The sequence below is a fragment of the Pygocentrus nattereri genome, chromosome 27, assembly GCF_015220715.1.
Source record: "Pygocentrus nattereri isolate fPygNat1 chromosome 27, fPygNat1.pri, whole genome shotgun sequence".
Lineage (NCBI taxonomy): Eukaryota > Metazoa > Chordata > Actinopteri > Characiformes > Serrasalmidae > Pygocentrus > Pygocentrus nattereri.
The window spans coordinates 13,946,650-13,972,690 of record NC_051237.1 but is presented as its reverse complement, the minus strand read 5'-3'; the positions used below and the strand labels follow the sequence as shown (position 1 = coordinate 13,972,690).

At 38.7% G+C, this 26,041-nt stretch overlaps 1 protein-coding gene across 3 annotated transcripts; it reads right to left on the bottom strand.

The window, feature by feature from the left end:
- Positions 1-51: 51 nt before the first annotated feature.
- On the bottom strand, positions 52-23,567 carry mmd2a (monocyte to macrophage differentiation-associated 2a). 3 transcript variants are annotated; one of them, XM_037535309.1, is made up of 8 exons: positions 23,280-23,567; positions 13,938-14,019; positions 11,589-11,749; positions 8,772-8,846; positions 8,492-8,593; positions 6,696-6,765; positions 3,683-3,734; positions 1,019-1,150 (listed from the first exon to the last, which is right to left on the bottom strand). In XM_037535309.1, the coding sequence occupies exons 1-7, from the start codon at positions 23,306-23,308 to the stop codon at positions 3,684-3,686; spliced, it is 570 nt and encodes a 189-aa protein (XP_037391206.1). In that variant the 5' UTR covers positions 23,309-23,567; the 3' UTR covers positions 1,019-1,150; position 3,683. The 3 variants fall into 3 exon arrangements, with proteins under 3 accessions (XP_017558677.1, XP_037391206.1, XP_037391205.1); XM_017703188.2 differs by lacking the exon at positions 3,683-3,734 and having other exon boundaries at positions 52-1,150; XM_037535308.1 differs by lacking the exon at positions 1,019-1,150 and having other exon boundaries at positions 1,267-3,734.
- Positions 23,568-26,041: the final 2,474 nt, after the last annotated feature.

Here is a 26,041-nt window from a genome sequence, read left to right as displayed (position 1 = left end):
TGTACGAGAAGTCATTAAAATACAAAAATAAAAATAAAATGGTATGACTCAGAGAAAAGATTATTCATAGGTGGTATCATGTTCTGTAAATGACTGAGTCTTAAATTGGCAACCTTTTTGGGATGCCGAACATCCGTTCCACATTATTTGAAACTATAGCGTAGTCGTCAAACTCTAAGAGTGTGAAGGCATCTGCAGTTTGGTCCTCTGTATCTTGCATATGAGCAGTTAAGACAGAAAAAGTGACAAGCACATCAGTAAGCAGCTCAACACTAAGCACTGATTTTAAAGTTTTGAGATGTTTGTAATTTTGAATTTTGATAAGCATCCTTGTAACTTGATCACTGAACTCTAAAATGCAAGATTGGGTTTGTTCTTCAGATTGCATTTTTTTTTAACTAATATTCATAATTTAAAAAATATTTGAAGAGGTGGCAAGTAATTTAACAACACAATTTCATATAGGATGTAGTGCAAACGAAAGAAGAATTTCTTCAACATAAGTTGCTTACAAGATTTCAATAAATAAAAAATAAAAATATTTAAGTGCATAGTATACTAATCTGACTTCAGGACCTACTTCACTCAATAACGGTTGCTTAAGTAAAATCTTTGAAGAATGGAATGAAAGCAGAGTCACAAAAGTTTGGCATCAGTGACTTACTACACTTTCTGTAAACACTGAACTCTTGAAAAATTTCTAGCAATTTTTTTTTGCAATTTTCAAATTACTGCAGCAAAATGAGGACCTAAAATTTCCCCTATACAAAAATAGCTACTGTCAAAACACTACACAGTTCTGTTGAGAACTGTAAAGGCAACTTGTGATCAGATATAATCATGTTTGTAAATTAAATTACTGGCTGGTTGTCAACAACCTAAATTTAAATGTGCTATATGAGACCCAATATGAGGATGAGCTAACGCTGTTCCCCAGGGCCTCAGTCCGTCACCTGGACGTCTTCATGTGGCTCCCTGTTGCATACAGGTACCTCCAGATGGCGTAGTAGTGTATGCCAGCTCCTACAGCCACAAAGACGTGCCAGATGGCATGAGCAAAAGGGATGAGGCCATCGCTCTTGAAGAAGACCACTCCCAGGCAGTAGAACACTCCGCCCATTGACAGCTCCAGCACGCCCTCTCTGTTAGGCTGACAGCATAGAAAAGAATAGAAAGCATCATCCTACACAATTTCCATAATGCTCATTGGTTTCTGATTTCTTTATTAGTAACCTCGGCATTTTCGACTCCTTTTTGTGACGCAAAAGCTACTGAACATTCATACTGTTAAATATTATTTTACGCGTTTATTAAACTTCTTTTTCCTCGACAAAGTCTCCACTCCTGTTTCATCAAGAAACCCACGCTTGCCAGCAGAAGTCAACAGATTGTTTGGCGTAGTCTGCAGGATCTGAGCTCTGCGAGGTCTTCCAGCTTTTTTAGACGTCCGATGCTGTAAACATCTGTTGCAGTTGGACGAAAATCTGGTGATGGTCTGCTGGTGGCTGATCCTGTGCTGTAAAGACACTGAACCTTCACCTTATACACTAACGGTGAGTGAAAGAAAACTCAAAACACAGCACACACAGCCAGAGAAGGAGTGTTGTCTGTCTTAATTTCCTCCATATGATGTGTATGGAGAGATTGCAGGACTTATTAATGTTTGTCGGCTGTAAATCCAGTAGAAAAGTGTTTCTTACTGAGGGACAGTTTTAGAGATTATGTTCTTGTTATAGTTTTTCCTCTTCCTTTATCTAGGAAAGGCGCAGAAATATAGAAATATTTTCTGGTCTTTACACAAGCAAAAGCGTTTGCTTTGAATTAGGTGTGTCCTAGTTCCTAAGTTCCTGATCAGTTCAAGGTGGCATCCTGACTCGAGGAAGAGTTTGTTTTGTGTTGTTTTTGTTTGTATTGTGTACGTTTAAAATATTAGCTCTTAAAATGCAGGAAGGAAGCTGAATTTGGTTTTCCAGAGGTGCGGCTGGTTCCACTCCTAATACTGCAAAATCCACATCTCCCCAATATGCAGGTAGAAGTGCATTTGAGGTAGATTCAACAAAGATGCTAGACAAATTTTGTCTAAAAAGAAAGACTAAGCTCTGTAAAAAGTTTGACATTCCAGAGTCAGGAGCAGTGTTTCACAGTTCTTGCTAAATGTGTAAAAAAAGAAAAGATTTTGAGGGGTGTGTTCAAGTTTTTTAGACAGTGACATGCTTTGCTTATGGGAGCACAACTTTCCAAAATTGACCAAATTAAAAGAAGAATGTGCTGATCACAAACGTGCAGCCGTCAATGCACAGAGACCCTGTGAAAATACACAGTGCTTGCTTGTTCTCCTTGATGCAAAAGTTGAGGTTCTAGAAAAAGATGAAAGAGCAAAATACCAGTTGCATCCATCTTAGGATAAATTTAAAGATAAGACAGGGCAATCTACAATGTCTTCCAGTGACAGTGAGGATGACACTTTTGACCTCTCTGTAGTGGAAGCTGCTCCTGTAGTGATAAAACATGTAAAGTTAAAAGATGGATAAAGTAACGGGGAAACACAAGCCCCTTCCCCCTGAACAAATTCATCGCACTGTAAAAGAAAAGAATTCAGCCATCCTAAAGTGATGGGTTTGGGTCCTTTTCTGATGCTAATGACACGTAAGACAAAGCTGTAATCTTTACATCCATTAGATGTCTTCGCAGTGTGCTCTCAAATAGCTGATGGTGAGACTTCACAAGCTGAGGTGGCCCAGCTGCACACAGCTACTGTGTTAAAGAATGTGTCCCATGGTTCAGGGAGTAAGCAAAGTGGGGGAACACATGATGATGCATGCCACTACTGTGGTAAAATGGGTCCTTGCACATGCAAGAAGAAGTTAAAGGCAAAGAGTAAACTGAGTTTAGGGAAAACTCAGTCCACTCTGTGGGTGGGACTGTCATCCCCAAGGTGGCATGTAATCTTTTAATGCTAATCCAGAAAGCAGCTTGGTTGTCTGAAGTTTTCACAGAGGATGAACAATTAAAACAGTGATCGCTTCTGTGGGACCGTATTTATAGCCAATTATACATGAGCAGGACGATAGATGGTAGGTAAAAACTACTGTGAATCATAAGCTAGTTAATAACTTCAGCCATGTGTTAAGGCTGCTGTATTGGGTTCTATGTAACCTGCGGGTGCCTTCAATGGTTTTATGACTGCATGTCTTCGCATGTCATGGTGGTTATTGGTTCAGCTCATGTAGATGTAATTACTGCCAAAGAAGTGGCAATTGGTTTTGCTCTTTCTAAAAGTCTGTGAAGTTTTATAATTTGCCTTCAAAAGAGTTGGAAGCCTCATTGTTAATGATGGCTGTAATGTCTGATTCTCAGGAATGGGGTAGTTCAATAATGCCAGGTAGTTAAATGTTACAACTTGGTTAAGTGCATCTGCTGTTTCCCTTAGTTGTAAATGCCTGTGGTAGAATCGTATGAGCGGATATCCTTAACTGATGAGATTATTTTGAAACATAGCTGAAGTCTGTTAGATATTTAGTCATGTTTGAAACATGGGCTGAAAGGATAGCATTACCAAACTGCTAAGTGGCTCTACTGTGGAGGATTAGGACATGCTCTGCCATGTTTATGTTAATGTGTTAGGTTCTGATAAGCTTAACATTAGCTCATAGTTTAAGTCTGACAATAGTACTAGTCTCACCTTAGCTAGTCTGGTTCAGGTGTGCAGAACAGATAAAGATTTGTAAGGAGCACTGTTGGTGAACAAAAGGGAAAAAGTAACATCTAACAACAGCAGGGAGAAATTTGTCTTTGTAACAAAGTAAGAATGATGTGTGGATTAACAGGAACACAGTCTCTATTCCTAAACTGGTTGAGCTTTGAAGTTATGTAATAATACACAACATATGAGCTAAGATGAATAATGGAGACTAAACTGGGGTAGTAGGTACTTTCAGTTTTAGTACAATTGAATTTGAATTCAACAGGTTTGGGAATTTTGATTCTGGTAAAACAGAAATATGATTATGCATCAGGCCAGTGAAAAAGTACACATAAAATCATTTTTTTTATATGTAGATCTTGACTCAGTCCTGCAAGGGTCTCAGCACACAGTCTCAAAGACTAAAATGCAGGATGTGTGTTTTTTCACCACATGAAGTGACAAAGTTTCCGTGTAGCTTCTAAGATAAGGATTTAGTCCACGATTTGGCTGAATTTAGTGTGATCTGCTGGTTCTTTACAGCTGTGGGGGGGTGGGGGGGGGGTGGATGCAATTTGGTCAGGACTGTCATGATAAGAATCACACAGCTGTTTCATCAGAGGCTAAAAGGAAAAGGCTGTTCTAAGTTCTCTTTTTTAAGGTCGCAGCAGTGTTACATTAAGGGTAAAAAAAAAAGCGTGGACGCATGCTTCACGTTGTAAAATTGTACCACCTCCTTAATTACGGAAACATGGGTGGCCTAACCGGAACGGCTTTGGGGCAGAACTGTTGGCTTTTAGGCTGCAGGGGTTGATCCCCAAAGTGAAGATTTCCCATACCCCTAAATGATGACTAGCATCTCCACACTTGCAGTTAGGACCTTATCACCCAAAAGGTGAGGTAGGGTCAGACTGGTGGCACAGAATACAATGTTAGAGCAAATATCCACAAGTATGTTCCAAGTTGTTTGTACTATGACAAAAAGATACTGCTGATGGTATTTTTGGTGTTTTACAGCTACAAGAAGCGGAACCACACAACCTGAACCAGCCAAAAAATACTTCCAGATCTACTAACAGATGACCATCTGAGCGCTCTACAAAGACAATATCATCAGTGATCAAGAAATCAAAGCCAGAAATTTCACCAACGCGCAACTTACCAAGATGATCAAAATAAATCGGAACTTTGTTTTTAGGACTGTCATTTTGTTCACAACATGCACACCATTCCTGAGTAGTCCTGTCTCTAATGTAGACAGTGACAACACATTTACATTTACAGCATTTAGCAGATGCTCTTATCCAGAGCGACTTACAAGAAGTGCTTTGTCTACCTAGAGGAAGTATCTTTGCTAGTTACCAATAGGTTGGAGAGAAAGACGGTCCTGAGCTCAGATACTGCTAGAAACAAAAAAGTCATTGTTGATACCCAGAGAAAAAGGAACGGATTTGAACATAGAACTCTGTGCAATACAATAAAACACAATACATAAGTGCAGTACAATACATACAATACAATACTTAACTCAGTGCTCATTTAAGTGCTGTATACATTTTCAATGTCGGTACATTCCACAACGTAACCCGGCCAAAGTCCACTCAGTGTTGTGCACTTGGTATGCCGTTTTGTGACCAAATATATCGCTGCTATCAGAACAAAACCTCGAATCTCCATTTCTGACGTTTTTCAGTTTTTGACACAATGTAAAAGTCGTCCATTACGTTATATGTAAATTTTATAACGAATGGACCAAAAGAAATGAGCCAAAATGACTCAGAAAAAAGTCTGGTTCCATTGACAGTTTTTTCCTTCTCCTGTAAAGTTACGATTTCGGAGATATGAGGTTTTGATCCGACAGCTGCGATATGCTCCATCATATAATATTACAGATATTATAACTCCATTTAAATTGCCCTGGTGATGTTTTGGCTGTCCTCTCTGTGTGGAGTTTGCATGTTCTCCCCGTGTCTGCGTGGGTTTCCTCCGGGTTCTCCGGTTTCCTCCCGCAGTCCAAAGACATGCAGTCAGGCCAATTGGACATGTTACATTGCCCCTCGGTGTGAGTGTGTGAGTGACTGTCTGTGTCTGTCTGTCTGCCCTGCAATGGACTGGCGACCTGTCCAGGGTGTATCCTGCCTTCCGCCCGAAGACTGCTGGGATAGGCTCCAGCACCCCCCCGTGACCCTGACGGAGAAGCGGCTTAGATAATGGATGGATGGATGGATGGATGTGTTGGCTCAACAAGGAGTTATCTGTGTAATAGTTTGTCCTGAATGTTGCGTTGATGTTATTGATCCCACTGCAGATCTTAATGGGTATATTAATGATCTAAAGGATCCATGTAAACGTGTTACCCAAATGGATCAAACAGAGGAGATTGGCTGAGTGTTTGGTTGGGTTCGTGGTGGCTGTACTGATGTGAAACTTTGATCTTTGTCACATTTTGTGTTATTGTACTGATAATTTATTCCTTGATATGTTGTTGTATCTATACAGCTAGGAATATGCAACATGTACATATAGCACAGACAGATGTAGAATTTACCGTATTAAGGGATATTTCTGTGGTGACAAATGATTACATTTAAAATGCCTATACCTGATGTCCAGATGGGTATAGGCATTTTATACCTGTATGTGTGGTCAAGAGGGGGAGTGTTAAATATTATTTTACCTTATTTGCTTTTATTAACTTTGTAACTTCTCTTAAACCCTACTTTAAGTCCATCATTGTATAAGCTTAGTCAGACTTGCTTGGTTGGGAAGACGCACATTTATTAAACTTCTTTTTCCTCAACAAAGTCTCCACTCCTGTTTCTTCAAGAAACCAATGCTTGCCAGCAGAAGTCAACAGTACATTCCCTTTATTAGACACAATAGAGTATGTGGCAGTAAGGTATGCTTTGTGCAGGTCACCAAAAATTTTTAAAGACAACTGCTTAGCCATGTAAATGGACTGCTACAATATAAACATTATGGCCAATACATACAGAAATGCCTTATCTCTTACCATTGACAGAAGCACAAGTGCAGGGATGGCTCCCATGACAGTGTAGCAAAGCAGGTCCAGGATCTTGTTCCTAGGAAACACGCTGGATTTAGACTGTATCTGCACAAAGGTTTTCAGGCAAAGACATGGCTACTTTGTTAGAGAAATAAAAGAAAATAAGACTCTAAGGTCCAGTGCAAAACCTGTTACACTCAATGGCCACCGTAATAAAGACACCTGTTACACATACAGAACATTCACAGGAGGGACGTCCCTCAGGGTCAGGAAAAAAAGAACTAAATCTCACATTCCCATCCCCCTTTTAGATTTCTACTAAGTACTGGGAGTTCTTAATGTCAACCTTACACAACTTAATTGGGGCAAATGTAGAACTTTGTTCTAAATAAATTGGCATTCTAATTACAGAATAAAATGAAAGATCTCTGGAAAGGCCTATATTCTGTGCTACAAAAGCTCTAGTTTTAATCAACTACCACACTGCCTGCCTATTTGAATCCACCATCCTCCTTGAAATGTTATTACAGATTGCCCACTGGCTGAATCATATAGGCTAAAACAGCTTGGTGCCAAAATATGTGCATCAAATTAGGTGGAAATAATGGAGAGACCACTATGTGCATCTTCTCAACTATATGTATTTTTACATCTGGCAACCTTTAGGAATATCAAAACAAACATCACTAATGTGCATTACTAAAATAAAAGTCCACTGATTTTTCAAAATTTCTGCATATTTCCATCATTAGTTCAGTCATTCCGAGTGGTTTGATGTGGAATGCTCCATTCTAGAGAAACTCAGAACTGTTCACAGTGGTGGTGGAGACCAGACATCCAACACTTTTAATGCGTCTAAAAGCTCCCTCACAGAGCGTACATGAAATATAAAATAAAATACATACATGAGATGATGCTTGAGACACTGTTTTATGTTAGTTTTGAGAGGTTTTGGCCTAAAATGTATATTTTTTTCAAATACATTCATGGTGGAGAGGTACATGCAAGACAGTGTAAAAGCAAAATAGTCCCCAAAATAATATCAGAAGTCTCATGTAGGCTCACTGGTGGTTTTGTTAAACAGTCAAAATAATTGTATTGATGTTGTAGACACTGTGATCACCACCACTGTAAAGAAATCTAAACAAGTTTCTATACAATTAACCATTTCAAGTCAAAGCATCCTTAATGGTGAAAAGTAATGACACATAATATTTTGTTTTACTCATTTTCATTATGGTAAATTCAGCAAATAAATAGAAATTAATAGGAAACATTTACAGAAGATTGCTGTATTTAAGTGTGTTCCCTGTAAAGGACACGTTTCTCTTGTGTTTTCCTTTCTCTTGTCAGTACACGTGCGTTTTTTGTAAAATTTTCTCTTTAAGGGCTGGGTTTATGGTGTTGATGAAGATTTGATCAGATTAGCTCATGTAAAAGTTTGGGGGTCTCTGGTTGAATTACATGTGGAAACAAGTTAACACATCCTCTACAGGGAACACACCTCTGCACATTTAATGTACTATTACTGTTTACTTGCTGAGTTTATCATATTGGGAAAAAAGCAGCCTGTGCAAAAGTAAGGATGCATAATATTTTATGTTTTATTTATTCCCAATACGTTAAACTCAGCAAATAAATAGGAATTATACACTAAAATGAGCAGAAAAATGTCATGTTTAAGTATTTTCACTGTAGAGGTGTGTTCAACAAAATCAACAAAACATATAACTTGACTATAAACATTTGCATATATAGCAGTATCATTAATGTCTCTGTGCCTTTATATGGGAACAACATACTTTTCATGGAAAAAGAAGACATAAGCAGAGCCCACACAGGCCATGATCCACACCAGCCAGCGCATGTGGGCCGCCCAGGGGCCCAGCTCCCTCAGGTTCAACCTGACAGACATCACACAGAACAGACATCAGTTACAACCTCACAACACACGCAGAATGGCTTGCTTCCTTTGGCCAATCTGGTGATCTAAGGCCCCATCATAATGCCTAGAGGTAACAACAGGCTGCTCTGAGAAACTGGAAACAAGACTATTGAGGCATTGATACCACTTATACTCACCAGGGGGCGTAAGAGGCAGCTATGAAGAAATAAATTACCATCCGGTCGCACATGTGGAAGCGCTGTTCAACTCTCCTGCCAAAGGGAAAGCATAAAGGGAGGATTTCAGTTATGGCCTTGATGGCAGGAGCGCAGCCTTCACCAGTTTTTCATATCTGCGCTGCTGTTCTAATGAAATGATCAAAATCACTGGCTCTGGTCTTAAGCCACAGACTGAACAGTAGTACAAACCACACAATATATATATATATAAAAAAAGGCCTGGAATGTATCCAAAAACATTGTACCCCAAAGTGAAAACCAGACCAGCACTCGCTTCTCTGGATTTCTGTCTGTTTCTCTTGGCAAGCAGACAAGTCAAACAACGGGTGCATGGTGCAGCAGACGGTTATTTTCTCGCATGCGAGAGACAGATCTGATCTGCATGAGGAATACATCTGAGAAGCCCAACAAGACCTGACAGGCCCATGTGAGTCAGTCAATCTGCATCGTAAATGGAGAGTCAAAGGAACCGTCTTGGGTCTCCGCTCTGATGCAACTTGACAAGTGAAGTCCTACAAACTTCCCACGGCTTTCCCAGCTAATGTGTCTCTCCATAACAAATAAATCATTGTAAAAAACATAAAATCAAGGGACACTGAAATATAGTGAAGGGTGGGATCGTGGTGAACGATTGCACAGCACACCCTAAACAAAACTGCACTGGTTTAAGTCTGAAGCAGGGCATTAACTACTTCAAGCCCACTGCCTGCCTGCTGTGGGTGTTCAAATGAGGGCTGTAAACCACATAATGGATGAGAAAGTATGTAAACTGTGATGAGTCAGATTTTAAGGAGCCCTGTAGCAACAGCTTAAAAATAACTCCACTTTTGATATATGTAACTTGGGAGAACATATAATAATCAACAAACTTGAATACATTAAAACAGTTTGAGTTTACATTAATATCTTTGTATTTTTAAAGAAACATTAATCTTGATTTTATATAAAAACTTTAACATTAACTTATACACTATTGTCCAAAGGTTCACTCTTCATTTATTTAATTTTCAGTCAAAACAGCCATTATGATTGTTATTCATTTTTCGGTGTTAGAAGAAAATCAGAAAACACATATTTAACAGAAAATTCAGCCACTAAATATAAAACTTTTCGGTATTCAGTGTATCAACCCCTTGCCTTTATTACAGCATTTATCCATTTTGGGAGACTTGCATTTCCTTTGAAAGGCTTCAGTTTTTCTATAAAAATGTTTTTCCACACCTCCAAAATTCAGTCTGAGAAGTTGCATTTCCTGCTTCTCACAAACCAAGTAATCCCAAATACAAAGATGATGAGGTCTGGACACTGGACTGGCCAGTCAATTCTGAGTTCAGAGAACACCAGCAGCTTTTTTGTTTGATTTGCAAATTTTATTCGTTATTAGTCAATTTCCGTTTGTCAGTACCAGCTTCTTGTCAGCTACATGTCCTTTTCAGACTCATAGTGCTGAGTTATCTTCTCACAGCGGAAAGATAGACAGAAACACCAGTGGATTTTTTTAAGATCTGAAGCATAAATGGAGCTTGAGTTTCTCCTGTCATTTTCACAAGTCTGTGAAAAAACACTGTTTATCTGTTGGTGACAATTTCTACCCAGTCTTGCACAGTTCTCAAAGTCACAGGTCTCTATAGCTTTTAATCATTTTTGGAACTCTAGTATAGCCTATTTTTTCACTTATTTTCCTTGGACCACTTTCCTTCCTTATGCAAGTGGATTAGCTCATCCCGAATGCCTCCTCAGAAATATCTCCTGAAAAATGAATGACTTGTATTGCATGATTTTTGCACGTGGTGACTCCTTTTAACTAGATTGGGACGACTTGCTTTACTGTGCAGCAGACTTTTTCTGGAGCTGGAGGCGCAGATACACGTATAGGTATTTTTCCGTATTGTATTTCATACCTCTGGTCCATATACAGTAGGCTGTGCGTCACAGTAGAGTCATTCTAGTACGATGCATGAGAAACAATGAACTGCTCAACCACAGAGTGAAACCACTACTATGAGAAAATTGTGCCATATTATTTCCTAAAGCAAGGGTATAATAAAATTGAACAGTTCTCTTCTGTTTACTGTGACACTGTTACCTTGGCATTTAAGCACAGCCTAAAATTAATACCCTTACAGCTATCTCCTCACCAGTGTCATATGACTTCTTTGTTTTCAGTACACACATTTGTGAAGTGGTCAAACATGCTCGGTGGAAATGCCAATTGACCTCTGTACTCATATTCCTAGAAAAACTGTATGACTGAACATGAGAACAAGGAGAAATGTAGACTGTTCAGTTATCCTACTATGTCAAACTATTAACTGTTAGGAGTTTTTAAATTCCCAGTTAGGGTTTTTAGAGCCAGTTGGTGGACCAGCTATGTAATGTGGCAAATATCACATCTACAAATGTGTTATCTTCAAATTACAGTAGATAAATCACACATTTAATGCCAAGAACAAATAAATTCCAGGATGTGGCTCTAAATAAAGAACATCCAGTAAAATAAAACACTAGAGAGCTAATTAGTTCATTGCACCTTCATGTCTGAAGGCAGTTTATAATGAACATGTGTTTGTGAGAATGTCTGCTTGTGGACGCACAATCATTCGTAGATCCCCTTAGGTGTGTGCAAACAGGCCAGGACCCCTGTGTTTGCACATTCTCCGACCTGATAGCGGATGCCAGTTGAGATGTATTTTCCTGAGCGTTGCTCCCTAAAAAAATGAAGTTTGTTTATGAAGTGTTCCAGCATTCGCAGCTGTATTCTACGCAAATACTCACTGCAGATGACTCTTCTTCCAGCTCACAGTATGGAACATCGTGGACATGATGAACAAACCAGACAGTCCAGTGCCATACAGCCACGCTGTGATGCTCTCCCACTGGTCATCAGACAGGAAGTATAACAGTGAGCTGCCCAGGATACTGGGGATGATCCAGAGCTAAAAAAAAAATGTTCATCAGGTTCCATGGATTGTAAAAGGAATACCACAAAGCCCAAAATCATTTGAATATAATCTACAAACTGTGTTCCTCATTTCACAACAGGCAAAACAAAAAAGGTTCATCCACTGGTGCTCAGCGTAGAGTCTGAACACCCACGGGCAAATGACATGATTTTTCTGAGGGAAATAAGACCCACTACAAGAAACCATTTTAAATATGCCATTTGCATATGGAAAAACCATACAACATATTATATAACAATACTTTTACACAGGCCACATTTTAGTTGTATTTTTCCCCAGTATCTTAAATTCAGCAAATAAACAGTAAATGTGCCTTAAAATGTGCAGAAGTGTGTTCTCTATAGAGGACGTTCATTTATTTTAACTCAGAAGATCAACAAAACAACCAAACTCTGCATTCGACCATAAATGTATTGTAAATAATTTTTTTCTAAAACCAATAAACTCAGTACTATTCTCTTAAATATACTGATTACTGTTGTGATGAATTTCATCACAATATGTCACAATATGCTTTGCTGAGCATATCGATATATCAATATCAGTACTTAAAAATCACTTTCCAAGTGCAAATTTGTGCAACTGGGAAAAAAATGCCTAAATGGTCAAGTTTAATTGTATTTAGTGCAGCACAGTGCGTGAAATGTTGAATCCAAGTAATTGGACTTTTAATTTTTAACAGTATTTTTTAAAATGTAGCACTACTTTGTCTGTTCTGACTTATCAGATGAAATAAATACTGTGACATAATGTAGCATAAAAAACTTGCCAATCAATTATTAGCAAATTTACCATTAGCGTATTTGGTAAAACTATACCTTAAAAGTATAACAATTTCTATATAGTATCAAAAATGTAAACGTTCAAAACAGTGGATTGAAATTGAAATGTACTAAACAATACACCCCAGCAAACAAAACTGTATTAAAAGCTATGGAGAAATAATGAAAAATTCAACCACTCCATACAGTATTTACAAGAGCTCGCAATTTTGTCTAATCACTGCATTATTTCAGTGCTAAACGTGTAAATGCATGAAGTGCTTTCAAAATGAAGTGTGCAAATTCTAGGCTACTGGAAGCTGCAGTCTGATGTCTAAGCTAAGCTGGCCATGACTATCGTGACTTCATCAGCTCAATTCTGATCGTCTACATGCACATCCATGTGAACGCTCCTTTGAGTCTTTTGCAAGAAGTTGCTCCATGCTATGAGTGAGCCTTTTATGGTAATACAGATGCTGGACGTTTTTGCACTATGATGATTGATGCAAAGCACATCAGTCACAGTGCCACTGGAGGCTCTTAGCACTTCATTTTAATACATTTACCCACATTTCTTGACGTTTATGTAGAAAATAACATGCAGTTGGCAGAGTGTATATATGGGTGGTCTGTCAGTCCTTTGTTGCTATAGCCAATTTTCATTACATCATTTTGATGCAAAATTCAAAAGTGTTATATTTTTAATCTTGAGCCTGTTGCTTTGCATGTTTTTGGGTCTAGAGGTGCACTTATGTATTTGTTCTGACAGAACCTAACTAGGCTACATTTGAAACAAAATAATTACATATCTGATTCATAATCTCTACAGACATCTACACTGCAAGTTGAAGCACCATTTCCTCACACAAATTTCAAACTTCTAAAGAGAGCATATCTGAATCCCTCCCTCGACTGTAACACTAGCAACAGAAGTGAAAATTTGTCATACATAAACTCAGAAGCTTGGCATGTTGATAAAAGAGGTCAGAGAGGATTTGCTGTGTGGTCGGTGAGTTCTGTGCACCAGCCATGCCAGATGTGCGACAGTAACACGCAGGGAGGATTAGAGAGTAGGATGTTCTCCAAACGGCAGCACTGCGCCAACATCACAGAAACATGGCCATAAAACAACTCACCAAGCTCCAGCAGAGTCAAGAGGAAATAATCTTTAACTACACAGAATTTGTCCTGTTCTTGAGAGTGAATTTGTATCTTAATCATTAGACATTTCTACTAGATTCTGTAATGTCAGTATTTTAGAATCAATGATCACAGCAGATTTGACGGATAGCACTTCAGTGCTTCAGTATATCCACTAATCCTGTGGCAGACTTGAACACTATGACCTTTTCTCTATGCTTGCGCATATGATGCAGATGATAAGAGCGCTGGCTACTTACTCCATGAGTGGCACAGTTAGCTGCATGCTCATACTCAGTTGGCTGATATCTTTTGCTTGATGGGACACGGTTGTTCATGAATCTAAAACAACAAAGAACAAATGCATTTGTACTCATATCAGTGGTTGAGCTTATATTTCATAATTTTGATCATTTTAGATTTCCCAGTATGTTAACTGAATAATTAATAGGGGTGTAAACTGCATCGTTGCATCATTATGCATCAGTCTGAAGACAAATTCTCTTAATTTTATGTGATTTTATTACTATTTGTATCTTGTGTTCCTCCCTTTGCACCTATACGTTTAGCCAAAGTAAAATTTTGGGCTATTTTCAAATGTTCACAGCCAAAATAAAAGCTAGGTGTATTCTTTTTAGTGTCAATCTGGCAATCCTGCATGAATAGGAACTTCAGTCATAGACTGAAAACTCTGATGCTTGCCAGAAATGCAAGTCCTCCGAACCTGATGGCAATGGTCAAAACTCCCTATACTCTCCTTAACATATCTGTAGTTTCTCCTAGACAACAATGAGATAAGATGAACTGACAAAGACTTTAGTCTTTGTCTCTCCTGCTACCCATTTTTATCTGCAACTAAACGCTCATCTCTTGACTATATTTTCTGCATCTCACGTCTCCTTCCAGTCTAGTGCTATTTCTCCTAAGGAATTTTAGATTGAGCATTAGATCTTCTGAGCCTCCAAAGAGCATAAGTACATTTTTCTCTCAAGATCCGTGCTTCAAGTGCAGCTTGGCTACTCCCTCTATCCTTCAAGACTCATGGAAGACAAGCACTGTGATTTTTCTCTGTCCTGAGATGAAAGGAACTTCCACTGCCTGTACAAACGAGTCTGTTGCTTTCTATAAACACTGACTGAAGACCCACTTCCTTGAAAAGCATTTGCACTTGAATGCAAAATCTTATTTCTATATTGTTCTGATTATACATCAGAACTGACGCTCCACATCTTAGCTCAAAGGTGTTTCTGGACTTCGTTGTTCTGGCTAAGGATAGACATGTAAATATAAACTGTTATTAGAGTGTGTTCTGTTATTAAATCCAACTGAATTATGGTGAAATTAGACTGCTGTGAGGTGAGATATTTAATTTGTCCGCTCCACACAACTCCAACACTGTGTTACAGTGCCGAGTCATATTTTAGTATTAGTGCATTCCCGAGCAACGAAAGTGAAAGAATGAAGGGGGTTCATGCAAGTTACAGTCCCGATTTAAACAAAAGTAAACTGAAGAAGCTGTGGGGCATTGGAGGGAGTGCTATCTTTCCAGGCTAGCTGTTTTTAGCAGCTGGATAAGTTGAAGCAGCGCTCCGTCACTCGCACAACACAGTGAATTCATGACACTGTTGATCAAACAAGACACAAAAGCACTGCTTTCAGTTTAAACGTAGCTAAAAGGAGGACTCCGTTTCTCTGGTGTGAGAGATACACACTGCAGTTACTACTTTTATACAGTGATCGTCAGATATATTGCGGATCACCCCTTAAACTACTATGACAGAATAGAGAAATCCAGGCTTCTGCTAGCTGCTATCTGATACTGAAATGTTTAGCACTGTTGTTGGCCACTTTTTTGGCATGTGTAACGGGACAGCCTTGCACTCGTCACCAGACAGCTAAAAAAAATATTATGACTACTACAAAAAAATTGATTAGCTGGTAAAAACAGCTAATAAAATTTTTTCTCCCACAGTCCCTTGAAAGATTTGTGAATTGTTCCACTGTATGTCAAGTGTTTGTCATGTTCCGACCATAAAGGATAGTTTAAAACCACAATTAACCACTCGGGAGCAAAAATCAGCGATCGATATGTATCGATATCATCAATATGATATCAATATCAAACGATATGAATTTCGTTTAATGTGATAACATTTTTGGCCATATCGCCCAGTTCTAGCTCTGACCAAGGAAAACTGAATATTTCTCTTTGTTAAAGGGCCTACATTCTACGTCTTCTTGTATTTTGTCCATTGAGAACCACTTACAACATTTGTGTGCTTATATGTATAACACATATTAAAATGACCATTTTCCAATCTCTCTTTATCCTTTAGAGTTAAACAGGCTGCTTTTTGTTACTGTGACTTTAAGACTGATATATGTAAATGAGTCTGTTCTAATTGGCTGCCACTCCCTAGAACTTCAATATGAGTTAAACTGCTGTAGACTGAACAGGTTACAGGATATATGTAGAGTTGGTTCTGGTGGCATCACAAAAACAGGCTGTTTTTTGCAGCATGGTTTCCATATGTGGACTGTATGGACTGGATACTGAATGGTATGTTCTGAAACTTTAACAGTGTTTATATATTACTTCAAAAGTACAGTAACAAAAACAGACAACAGCCTGTTTAATTGTAAGGGATAAAGAGAGGTTAGAAAATGGTCATATAAAAATGAATTATGAGCATTTGTCGTACATAAACACACACAAATGTTATAAGTGAATTTTAAGGAAAACATGTCTCTCAGGTCTTATTCCCTATAATTAAGCTCAAGGGAAGGATGCTACTTGCAAGACAGTTATCTGCCCCCACACATTCCAACATTACAACATCACAAATCTCCTCTGTAAACCAGCCATACCATTTCAGTGCCAAACTAAACAGAAATCCTGTGCCAAACACTTTGGAAGCTGTGAGCCCTGACTGTGTACAGTGGTGTACATCACACATAACTCGGAACATAATCAGACTGACAAACAAAGAGGCATGAGTGTCGGGCCCTACAGCAGGAATCAGGGAAGTCAGGTTTTTTCTGAAGGACAAAAACGTGGGAACTCTGGAAGGCCTGGAGAGCCTGAAATTTCCAGACAAAGCTGCAGCTGAGGCGGTGCCACTGGTTCCCAGGTGGTGCAAGTATAAGTGATTATTGACCTGCAGGGGCAGATCTCCTCCGGTCTCATCTAATGAGTCATGTGTATCCTCCCTGAGTCATTGATTTAATGTCTCATTTGAATTACATGAGTGACTGCATATTAAAGAAGACTGCGGAGCGCTGTTTCTCCCTAAAGAGTACAGCCTTTTCAATATTAGCCATTATTTAAAACGGAGGTGTGTTCTGTGAGAAATATAGAGGTAAACAGTAATTCACGATGCCCAGAGCAAAGGCAAGTCTGCGCATGAGGCCAATGCATAACATTATTTGAATCCTGATCACGTTATAGGAATTTTCTCCAAGCTTCACGCTTCAAGTTTCCTAGCAGTCGCAGCAACCGGTAACGGCAGACCTAATCCTGTCTGGAATCCGTGCTCTTTCATGCCACTCAAATTGAGCCGCTGATGTATTGAGCAGTGATGTCATGGTCGCCATGCCAACAAGGGGCTTGGGGATTTTCTTTGTATTTTCTGCCAAAACGCCCTTTTATCAGCATGATTTAATTACTATGCTTGGGTTGTCATTGTGACACGAGGTGGGCAAGACCAGATGAGGCTTACAGCAAATAATAACTCACACTAACAAGACTCTCAAATGAGGTGCTCAGAAAACTGGGACAATGAATTGAATTTCTGGTGGTGGGAGCTCAAGCCAGATCGTTTAGTCTCTGATGCAATCTAATCAAACAACAAATCTGTTTCTCTTTCCCAAAAATACAAGGTTATATAAAGAGCTAGCATATATCTGGGGCTATTATGAAACATGCTTTTGTAACAGCTGTCAGTTACTTTTTACCTGTGTTTAAACTGTACCTGAAAAAGAGCATCACTGCCCAGAAACATCTGCTCCTGAAAGTGGGTTGTAATTAAAAAACGCAGCACTGATCCAGGTGTGCGGTGTGAAGTGAATGTGAATAATTTAATCATGCTAACTGAATAAACATTAGAGAGGAGTTTCTCATGCAGAAGGCTGAAGAGCGTAATTACAGGGTGTATTTCTGCATTACTGTTTTCATACCATCAGCTTGTGTCTGTCGTTCTCAACACTGAGTGCCTTAGAAGACAACATTTTGTGCCTTTTAAAATGGATGTATTCATAAAGTTAATCTTAGGCATTGGCAAGGGTTTGTGACCACTGTGTGATCTGTATTAAGGAGATTACATCTACTAAACCAAATCCCAAAACCCCCAAAAAAACAAAGAGTGGTGATTTGTAAATCATTATATGTGACCTGTATTAAATGAAAAGAGTTAAATAATATAATATATTTAATGTTTTACCTCACCAAATGAAACAAAAATATGGTGAAATATTATTTTGACAAAACTGAACACATTCTAAAAGAAGACAAATGTACAAATTTAAGTATTGCCACACTGTGTGTTCAAACACACCTTAAACAGACGATGCAATCATTCTAAGATATAAAAGGAGCATTATTGAAAGGCTAATCCTTTATGAGCAAGGATGGGCCAAGGCTCTATATTAAAAAAATGCTCTATATATAAAAAAAACTTTGCTTTAAATGTTTGAGTCATGTGCTCTTTGGTGTCAAGGAAAGAAATTCATTTAGGACTTTTTTTCCTCACTGAGTTTAAAGAACAGTATTTTTCAATGAGCAAGTGCAATCATTTTAGGCATTTCATCCTCTTCAGTGCATACTTTTGGAGAAATCTCTGTGCATAAAGTGCAAGGCTGAAAAGCACGCCCGAATACCTTTGCATTAAAACCCCACATGCTTCTGTGATGGATACCACCGAATGTGCTTGGGAATATTTCAACAAACTGTCAATAAAGAAAAATGTTGCTACACCCACAAATGCAAGTTAGAGCTGCACTATACACAGCAAAAGCTGCATGTTAACAATATCCACAAATCCCACTGACAACTCTCGGCTCAAGGTCCTCTGAAATAGACCGATGCATAGTAGAAACATGTACTGTGGTCTCACATGCCAACCTTTCAGACTGTTTATTGAACTAATGGATATTGTAATCTCTGGGCCAAAGAGGAAAAGGACCATCCACACATTTACCATGGTAAAGTTCAAAAGCCAGGGCTTCTGTCATGGTATGCAGGTGTATACCACGAATATAGACATGAGTAAATTGCATATCTGTGAAGACACCATTAATGCTAAAAGATGTACACACATTTTAGAGGAAGATTTGTTGCCTTCTAGACAACGTCTTTTTCAGGGATGCCCATGCTTATTTCAACATGTCTACCTGAACTCTAGATCTGTCTTTCATTGAACTAAATTAAATGAGTAATTGTTGTTAAAATGTGACGTAACACAATGCCCCTCTCAAAACATTTTGAAACATCTTTAAAATCAGAATCATTTTATTTCACTCAGTATGTTCCATCTGTCTTGGTGTGTGCACATATTTATTACATGTAACATATTAAAAGAGACCAGACCAGTCTAAATGGACTATTAACAAATATTCAAAAGAAAATGAGATATTATAATAAATGAGAATAAAACAAAATCAAATGAATAATAACAAATAAGTAAAATGAAATAGATTAATGAGAGAAGACAGTAGAAAGGATCCAAAAGAGATGAATATGTGAATATGTACAAATGTGCAGGGTCTGTGGAAAGATAAAATCAACAGTTATTTACAGAATGAAATTTCTATGAATCAGAATCAAATTTTTGCATAGTTTTACAGTTGCAAGCACTAAATTTGGAATAGGTGCATATTTGCAAAACAAAACAACAAAGATCATAAAGTAAGGCATAAATTATTGTGTTTTTGTACTGTTATCCTTTTAACACAGGTCAAACAGAATTCACTAGTCAATGCTTTCTGTTTTTATCAGCATTTCACATATTTTCCCAACCTTTCTGGAACTGATGGTTGTACATGATGGTGTCCAATCTGAATATTTGTGTCAGGACACCTGAGATATAAAAACTAGGTCTAAGGCATAGCTTTACTGCTAGTCTAAAAACTGCCTATATGATGCAAAAGAAAATGGGACATATATATAGGATGGCGTGTATGAGTGTTTTGTTAGTTTGCTACTATTCTATCAAACTTACTCCTGTGTAACTTATACCACTGTGAGAAGATTCATACATTTGCCAGACACTATATTTTGGAATAAGCATACTCACTGACTCATGAAGGCTAATAAGACAGATTTGGAAACTTAGTAATAATAAAATAATTTTGTTGGTACCTCAAATGAATTGAACTTTGGTACCCAGCCCTACCTGTAAGGTATATTAGTACAACAAGTTTGTGGAACATATCTATTGGTGCATTCGCCATGAAATGTTCACACAGTGTACAATACACCATTGCCTATTGTTATGTATAAACAGTTGACAGTGATATGTACATATATAAAATGAAATACAATACTTCTTCAAAACCACACACCTGAGCTGTAAGACAGAACTGTAAGACAGCACACATCTTTTGATGGACTAGCAAAAAATGAAGGTTAACATCAAGTTATACATATTTTTTTTTAAAAACTCTACTTGTAATGCATTGATATCTGCCTTGGCTTAAGTGTAAGAATGCAGTAAAACGAAAGCAGTATGAAAAGCATCAGGTTCAAGGCTGTGTCTGTGTCAATATGATACACAGTTAGCACTGAACTGGCTCAGTAGTGGCCAGTGATGCAGAACAATCTGGCTGTTTGTGCCTCACTGTGCCTCCATAGACGATTAATAGAGCTGGCCTGGGGTCTGAGCCAAAAGTTTCCTTTCAAGAATAGTCCAGTTGTGTTACCTAATCACACATAATCACTGCCTCTGCAATCACAACTCCTAGTTACAGAGCTCAATCTCAGAGCTAAATTCAGCTTTATCGTTATTTCTGAAAGCAAATGTAGTTATGTAATAATTGAGTAGTTAAACACTGTCATATGAGTTTTGCTTCTTTAACCTTTGCAACTACACAGACGTGCACAGGGTGGACAAATTAACTTGCCATTTGCAACGTTTTACATTTTCAAACCTTAGGGTCAGTTACCAATATGGTACTATGCCACAGTATGGTAGCTGAAGTTATGTAAAGCGGGAAATGCCCCAGTCCTGGGCCTCCAGCTGAAACATTTCCACTCTCCCGTCCTGTTCTGTTACTGAACCCAGTCTCAGCCCTTGAAGGGCCAGCCGCATTAGTTAATCAGTTTAATCAGACATGATGAGGACCAGGCCATCCTGATCAGTATGAGCAGGACTCTGTGTACTAAGCTGGACACAATGGCAACGTCTGCGCTCGCCAGCTTACTAATGAGCTACAATGCCACACACACTGAACCAGTGTTCACAAGTAAGGCGAGGAGTCTAATATGCATCTAATATGAGTCTAATACAGTGCAGTTGTACATCCTAGGCATCATATACATCTTTGGAAAACTCAGATGTGTGTATTTGCCCAAAACTATACATTTGTGCTTAAATTATGAGTAGTGGGACCGGGAGCCAGTTTCCCTGACCAGACAAGATCCAAGTCTGGACTGAAATGGATTTTCAGTGGTGAATCACCATCTGCATTACAATTTAGTCCAAAGATGAGACTTAATGAATAGTTTCAGCTATTTTTCTTCATTTCAGCATGATTAAATGGTTAGGATGTAAACAAAGTCATACATAGTGGTTTGATGTGAAATGCCCTGTTCTAGGGAAGCTCGCTGAGTCAGACTGAAACCAGACATCTAAAGAGTTTAATGTCTCTAAAACCTTCCACACAGAAAGCTGTCATATGAAATGGTTGCGAATCTGTTACCTGATGCCTGAGATATTGTTTTATGAAAGTTCTGAGACAAGACTTTGGTCTAAGACATATATTTTTAAATCCATTCATTTGATTGGTGTGGTAAGGAACAAAATAGTCCTCAGACAACAAACTTTTTCACATTTCCCATTAATTAATCACTGGTAACATTACAGAAAAAATCACAACACACATTTAGGTTTACTCATTGTTTTGAATTGTAAATAAAATGGCTATGTTTATCTTTATATACACATTGCAACCGTGGTCTGTATCAGCACATGTTTCTACAGTGCACCATTTCACATCAAACCACTCTGAAGGACATCGTCTACATCTTAACCACTGAATTATGCTAAATTTTTCAACAACTGGTGAAATTCCCTTTTGATGTATGTATGGGAAACCAGCTGTAGGTTTTATAGGCCATTAAAACATGTACATGCAAATATATACACAGATGATGTCAAAGGTCTTAAGGGAGTAACAGAAGGAGTATAAAGAACTTTGCATGGCCATCCACTGTCAAAGGTAGCGTAAACAGGGAGAAAGGAAATCTCAGGTAATCTGATGTTACTGAATGGAAAAGGCGAGATACCAATAACTTTAGTTACTTGGCCTCTGAGCTATTTATCTCAACACACTGATTAAGATCAAATTAAATTTGTTTCACAACATAATACACTAAATGTCAGACTGACTTGGATGGCTTTTTTGGTAACTTTTTTCCCCAACTAACTTTTTTAATTAAAAAAAAACTTTTTAAAAAATGAATACCAGTGCATTACACCTTCTCTAAGGTTAGAAAAAGAAAAACTAGAGAAAGTGGAACCATCAACAAAGCTTTAAAGGTTATCGCACCTGAAAAGTGCCTCTGAAAGATCACATCAGCGCCACTACTGAAAGAAATGACTTAACTTTCTCAACCCATTGTCAGGCCGAGAAGGGAAAACTGCCTTCAGTGACAAAAATAAAGCTTTGCTTGTCCTGAAGGAAGCTCCCCTCATCCTGTCAACATCCTCTACTGGGACTGGATCGCAAGCGAAATAAATCGACTCACGACCAGCCAGATTAATCAGTTTTACCAGCCTATTAGAGATCAGTGCTCTTCAGCCCACTGAATCATACATATGCTATTTACAGTAATATATGACTATCCCATTGTCTCATACAGCATCACAACATTTCTTCAAGAGGACTAGACTTTAAAATAAAGGAGCATTTATTCTGACAGAAATCCCATGTGCATCTGAGCTATTTTGGAAACATGATTTCTTTCTTTTTCTCTGCTTTTGACCGCTCTGATATATGGCCCAGAAGTTTCACAGCGCAGATTCTTCACATTTTTCACTGGATGACTTTTTTATGGAGTACTATTGGGGAGTCCCCCCCCCTCCCCTCTCTCCTGGAAACGGTCTGAAACATCACCAACAAGCAATAAACCTGTCGTTGTGATGTTGTAACTGAAGAATAAGCGGTTAGGACCGCAGATAACAAACTCGGTGTCCTTGGTAAGAGCGTCTGGAGACAGTTTTACTACCTGACGACCTCAGGTGTTTAGAAATAATCTACAGCGGCGACCAGACGCCACTGAGTAAAAGTGATGCTAACTTCACTCAAGACGGGCTATGGCTACTGTCATGACTGACGAAGAACACATACAAGAAAAAGACGGCCTCGTCTCTCACAATGAAAGTTACCTTCCATACTTGGTCTTCTTAAAATCCATACTGTGTACATTTGAACATGCTCGCTCTCCTGCCGACTCTGTAGCTGCTGCTCGTTTCTGAAAAGGCGACTCCGCTCCGGATGTTCACTCCGTCCAGGCGGTGGACGGAAAGCTGCCACGCGAGAAGACTTTCTTTCGTCTCGAACTACCTGAAGACGGTCGTAAAGAAACGCGAATGTCCTGCGGCGATACTATCCGCTCCATTTCGCGAGCGCCGTCTTGAGCGGGGCTGATAGATAAGGCTGTAGTGAGTCGCCTCCCGCCCCTCCACACCAGCGCCCCCACTGCCCCCCCCCCCTCCTCCCCCTCCCCAGGTCAAACAGTGAAGTCCTCACAGCAAACATGCCCTCCATCATCACAGCGCAGCGCAAACAGCCGGCGCCTCACATCAGACACGACCAACCGACCAAAGGCGAAGTTTCAGCGAACTGCACCGCGCGGAAAGCTCTGGACACGGTGGTGTAGGTGATACTGATCTGGATAAGGGGACGTTTCACGTTTGGCAGGGTTATTTATTTACTTGGACGGTCGTTTGTGTGTTTGTTTTGCACTTTTATGGCCATGCCCGCTTTCCTAGAGAATCCAAACGCGTTCTTTGTCCACTGTGCATCGCAAACATCGGCTGTGTTTTGATGCTGGAGTTAGGACTCCCCAGAAAAGATCCTTCGCCTTTCTAGACTCACAGACATGTATTAAAAGTCAATGCTGTCACCCAGACATTAATTAGACCTACATAACTGCCAAAAGTGCTGATGATTGACTGATTAAAGCAGACGCGCCCCCTGTTGGCCAAAGCCAAACATCGACATGTAAACAAACAGTAGAGTATTATACAATAGAAAATTCAACCAAGGCATTCTGCAAAATCTAATGTGTCGTTTAAAACACTTGCCACCTCTCATATATTCAGCACTTTTCATGTAAATATGCAACAGCACGTACAGTAACTAAATATACAACAGCAAAAGACAGAAACCACTTGTTATATTTTCACATAATAAAGTATAAATTAAGTTTTTAAGTGTTCAGCAGAAACTATATATTGTACAGATAGTTACACAGTAGCCCCAACAACTAAATATAATACATTTTTGTTTTAGTATCCATTCTGTACCTTCCATTCTTTGCAGAAGACATTCTGTTTTTTTTCATCTGCAGGGATATTTGTCCACAACTCCAAAGTTCAGTCTTGGAAATTGGTTGCATTTTCTTCTTCTCACAATACAAAATTCCCACACTCATTCAGCAATGACGAGCGGTCAGCCTGTTGTTCTGAGAACACCAGTAGCCTCTTTGTTTGATTAGCAAATGCTGCTTTTGTTGCCTATTCTGTTTTTCAGTAACAACTTATTGACAGATACACATCCTTTTATTAAATATCAGACAAACCCTGTTACAATATTATATAAACCCTGTTTCCAAAAAAGTTGGGACGCTGTGCAAAATGTAGATAAAAATAAAATGCAATGATGTGCAAATCATGTAAACCCTATATTTAATGGAAAAGAGTACATGTTGACATGTTGAAACTGAGAAATGTTATAGTTTTTTGATAGATGTATGCCATTTTTTAGTTTGATACCAGAAACACGTTCCAAAAAAAGCTGGGACAAGGGCATATTTGCTACGGATGGAACTGAGGAGACCAGTTTCCCATTCTTGCTTGATATAGGATTTCAGCTGCTTAACAGTTCAGGGTTTCCTTTGTCGTATTATTGTTTCATAATGCGCCACATGTATTAGGGTTTGGCCTGCAGTTAGGACAGTTTAATACCCTTACTCTTACTATAGAGCAATGCTGTTGTAGTACATGCAGAATGTGGTTTGATATTGTCTTGCTGAAATAAGTAAGGCCTTCCCTGAAAAAGACGTTGTCTGGATGGCATCATTTGCTGCCAAAATCTCTACCATTCAGCATTAATGATGCCTACAGAGATGTGTAAGTAGCTCATGCCATATGCACTAATGCAAGCTAGGTGGTCTTTAGCATGAAAGACGCAGTGTCCATAATGTCCAAAAAGAATTTCAAATTTTGATTTATTGGAACACAGGACACTTTTCCCCTTTGCCTCAGTCTATTTTAAATGAGCTCAGGCTTAGAGAAGGCGGTGGTGTTTATGGATCCTGTTTATATGTGGTTTCTTCTTTGCGTGGTGTGAGTTTTAACTTGCATTTGTGGATGGAGAGATGAACCGTGTTCATAGACAATTGTTTTTAGAAGTGTTCCTGAGTCTATGCAGTGATTTCCACCACAGAATCATGTCTGTTTTAATGCAGTGTTGCCTGAGGGTCCAAAGATCATGGCCAGCCAATATTGGTTTTCAGCCTTGTCCCTTGCACACAGAGATTTCTCCGGATTCTGTTAATCCTGTAATGATATTATGTACTGTAGATGATGAAATTCCCAAGTTCTTTTTTCCCAAGTTATTTTACATTGAGAAACATTGCTCTTGAATTGTTGCACTGTGTCCATGCAGTCTTTCACATAGTGGTAAACCCTCTCTCATTAATACCCAATCATGTTACTGACCTGTTGCCAGTTAACAAATGGGTGTTTTTAGCATTACACAACTTTATTAATGTTTTATTGTCCCTGTCCCAAATTTTTTAAACATGTTGCTACCATGAAATTCAAAGTGGGCGTAAACTTTTCTCAGTTTCAACATCTGACATGTTGCCTTTGTACTAATTTCAATTTAATATAGAGTTTAAATGATTTGCACATAATTGCAT

What these genes read in the sequence shown, in the direction of transcription:
- mmd2a (XM_017703188.2), bottom strand. Translation starts at nt 23,308, where the DNA reads ATGGATTTTAAGAAGACCAAGTATGGAAG. An exon ending in CTAACTGTGCCACTCATGGA is followed by an intron (nt 11,750 to 13,937) that starts GTAAGTAGCCAG and finishes TTTTTTTTTTAG; the next exon opens with CTCTGGATCATCCCCAGTAT. An exon ending in GCTGCCTCTTACGCCCCCTG is followed by an intron (nt 8,594 to 8,771) that starts GTGAGTATAAGT and finishes GATGTCTGTCAG; the next exon opens with GTTGAACCTGAGGGAGCTGG.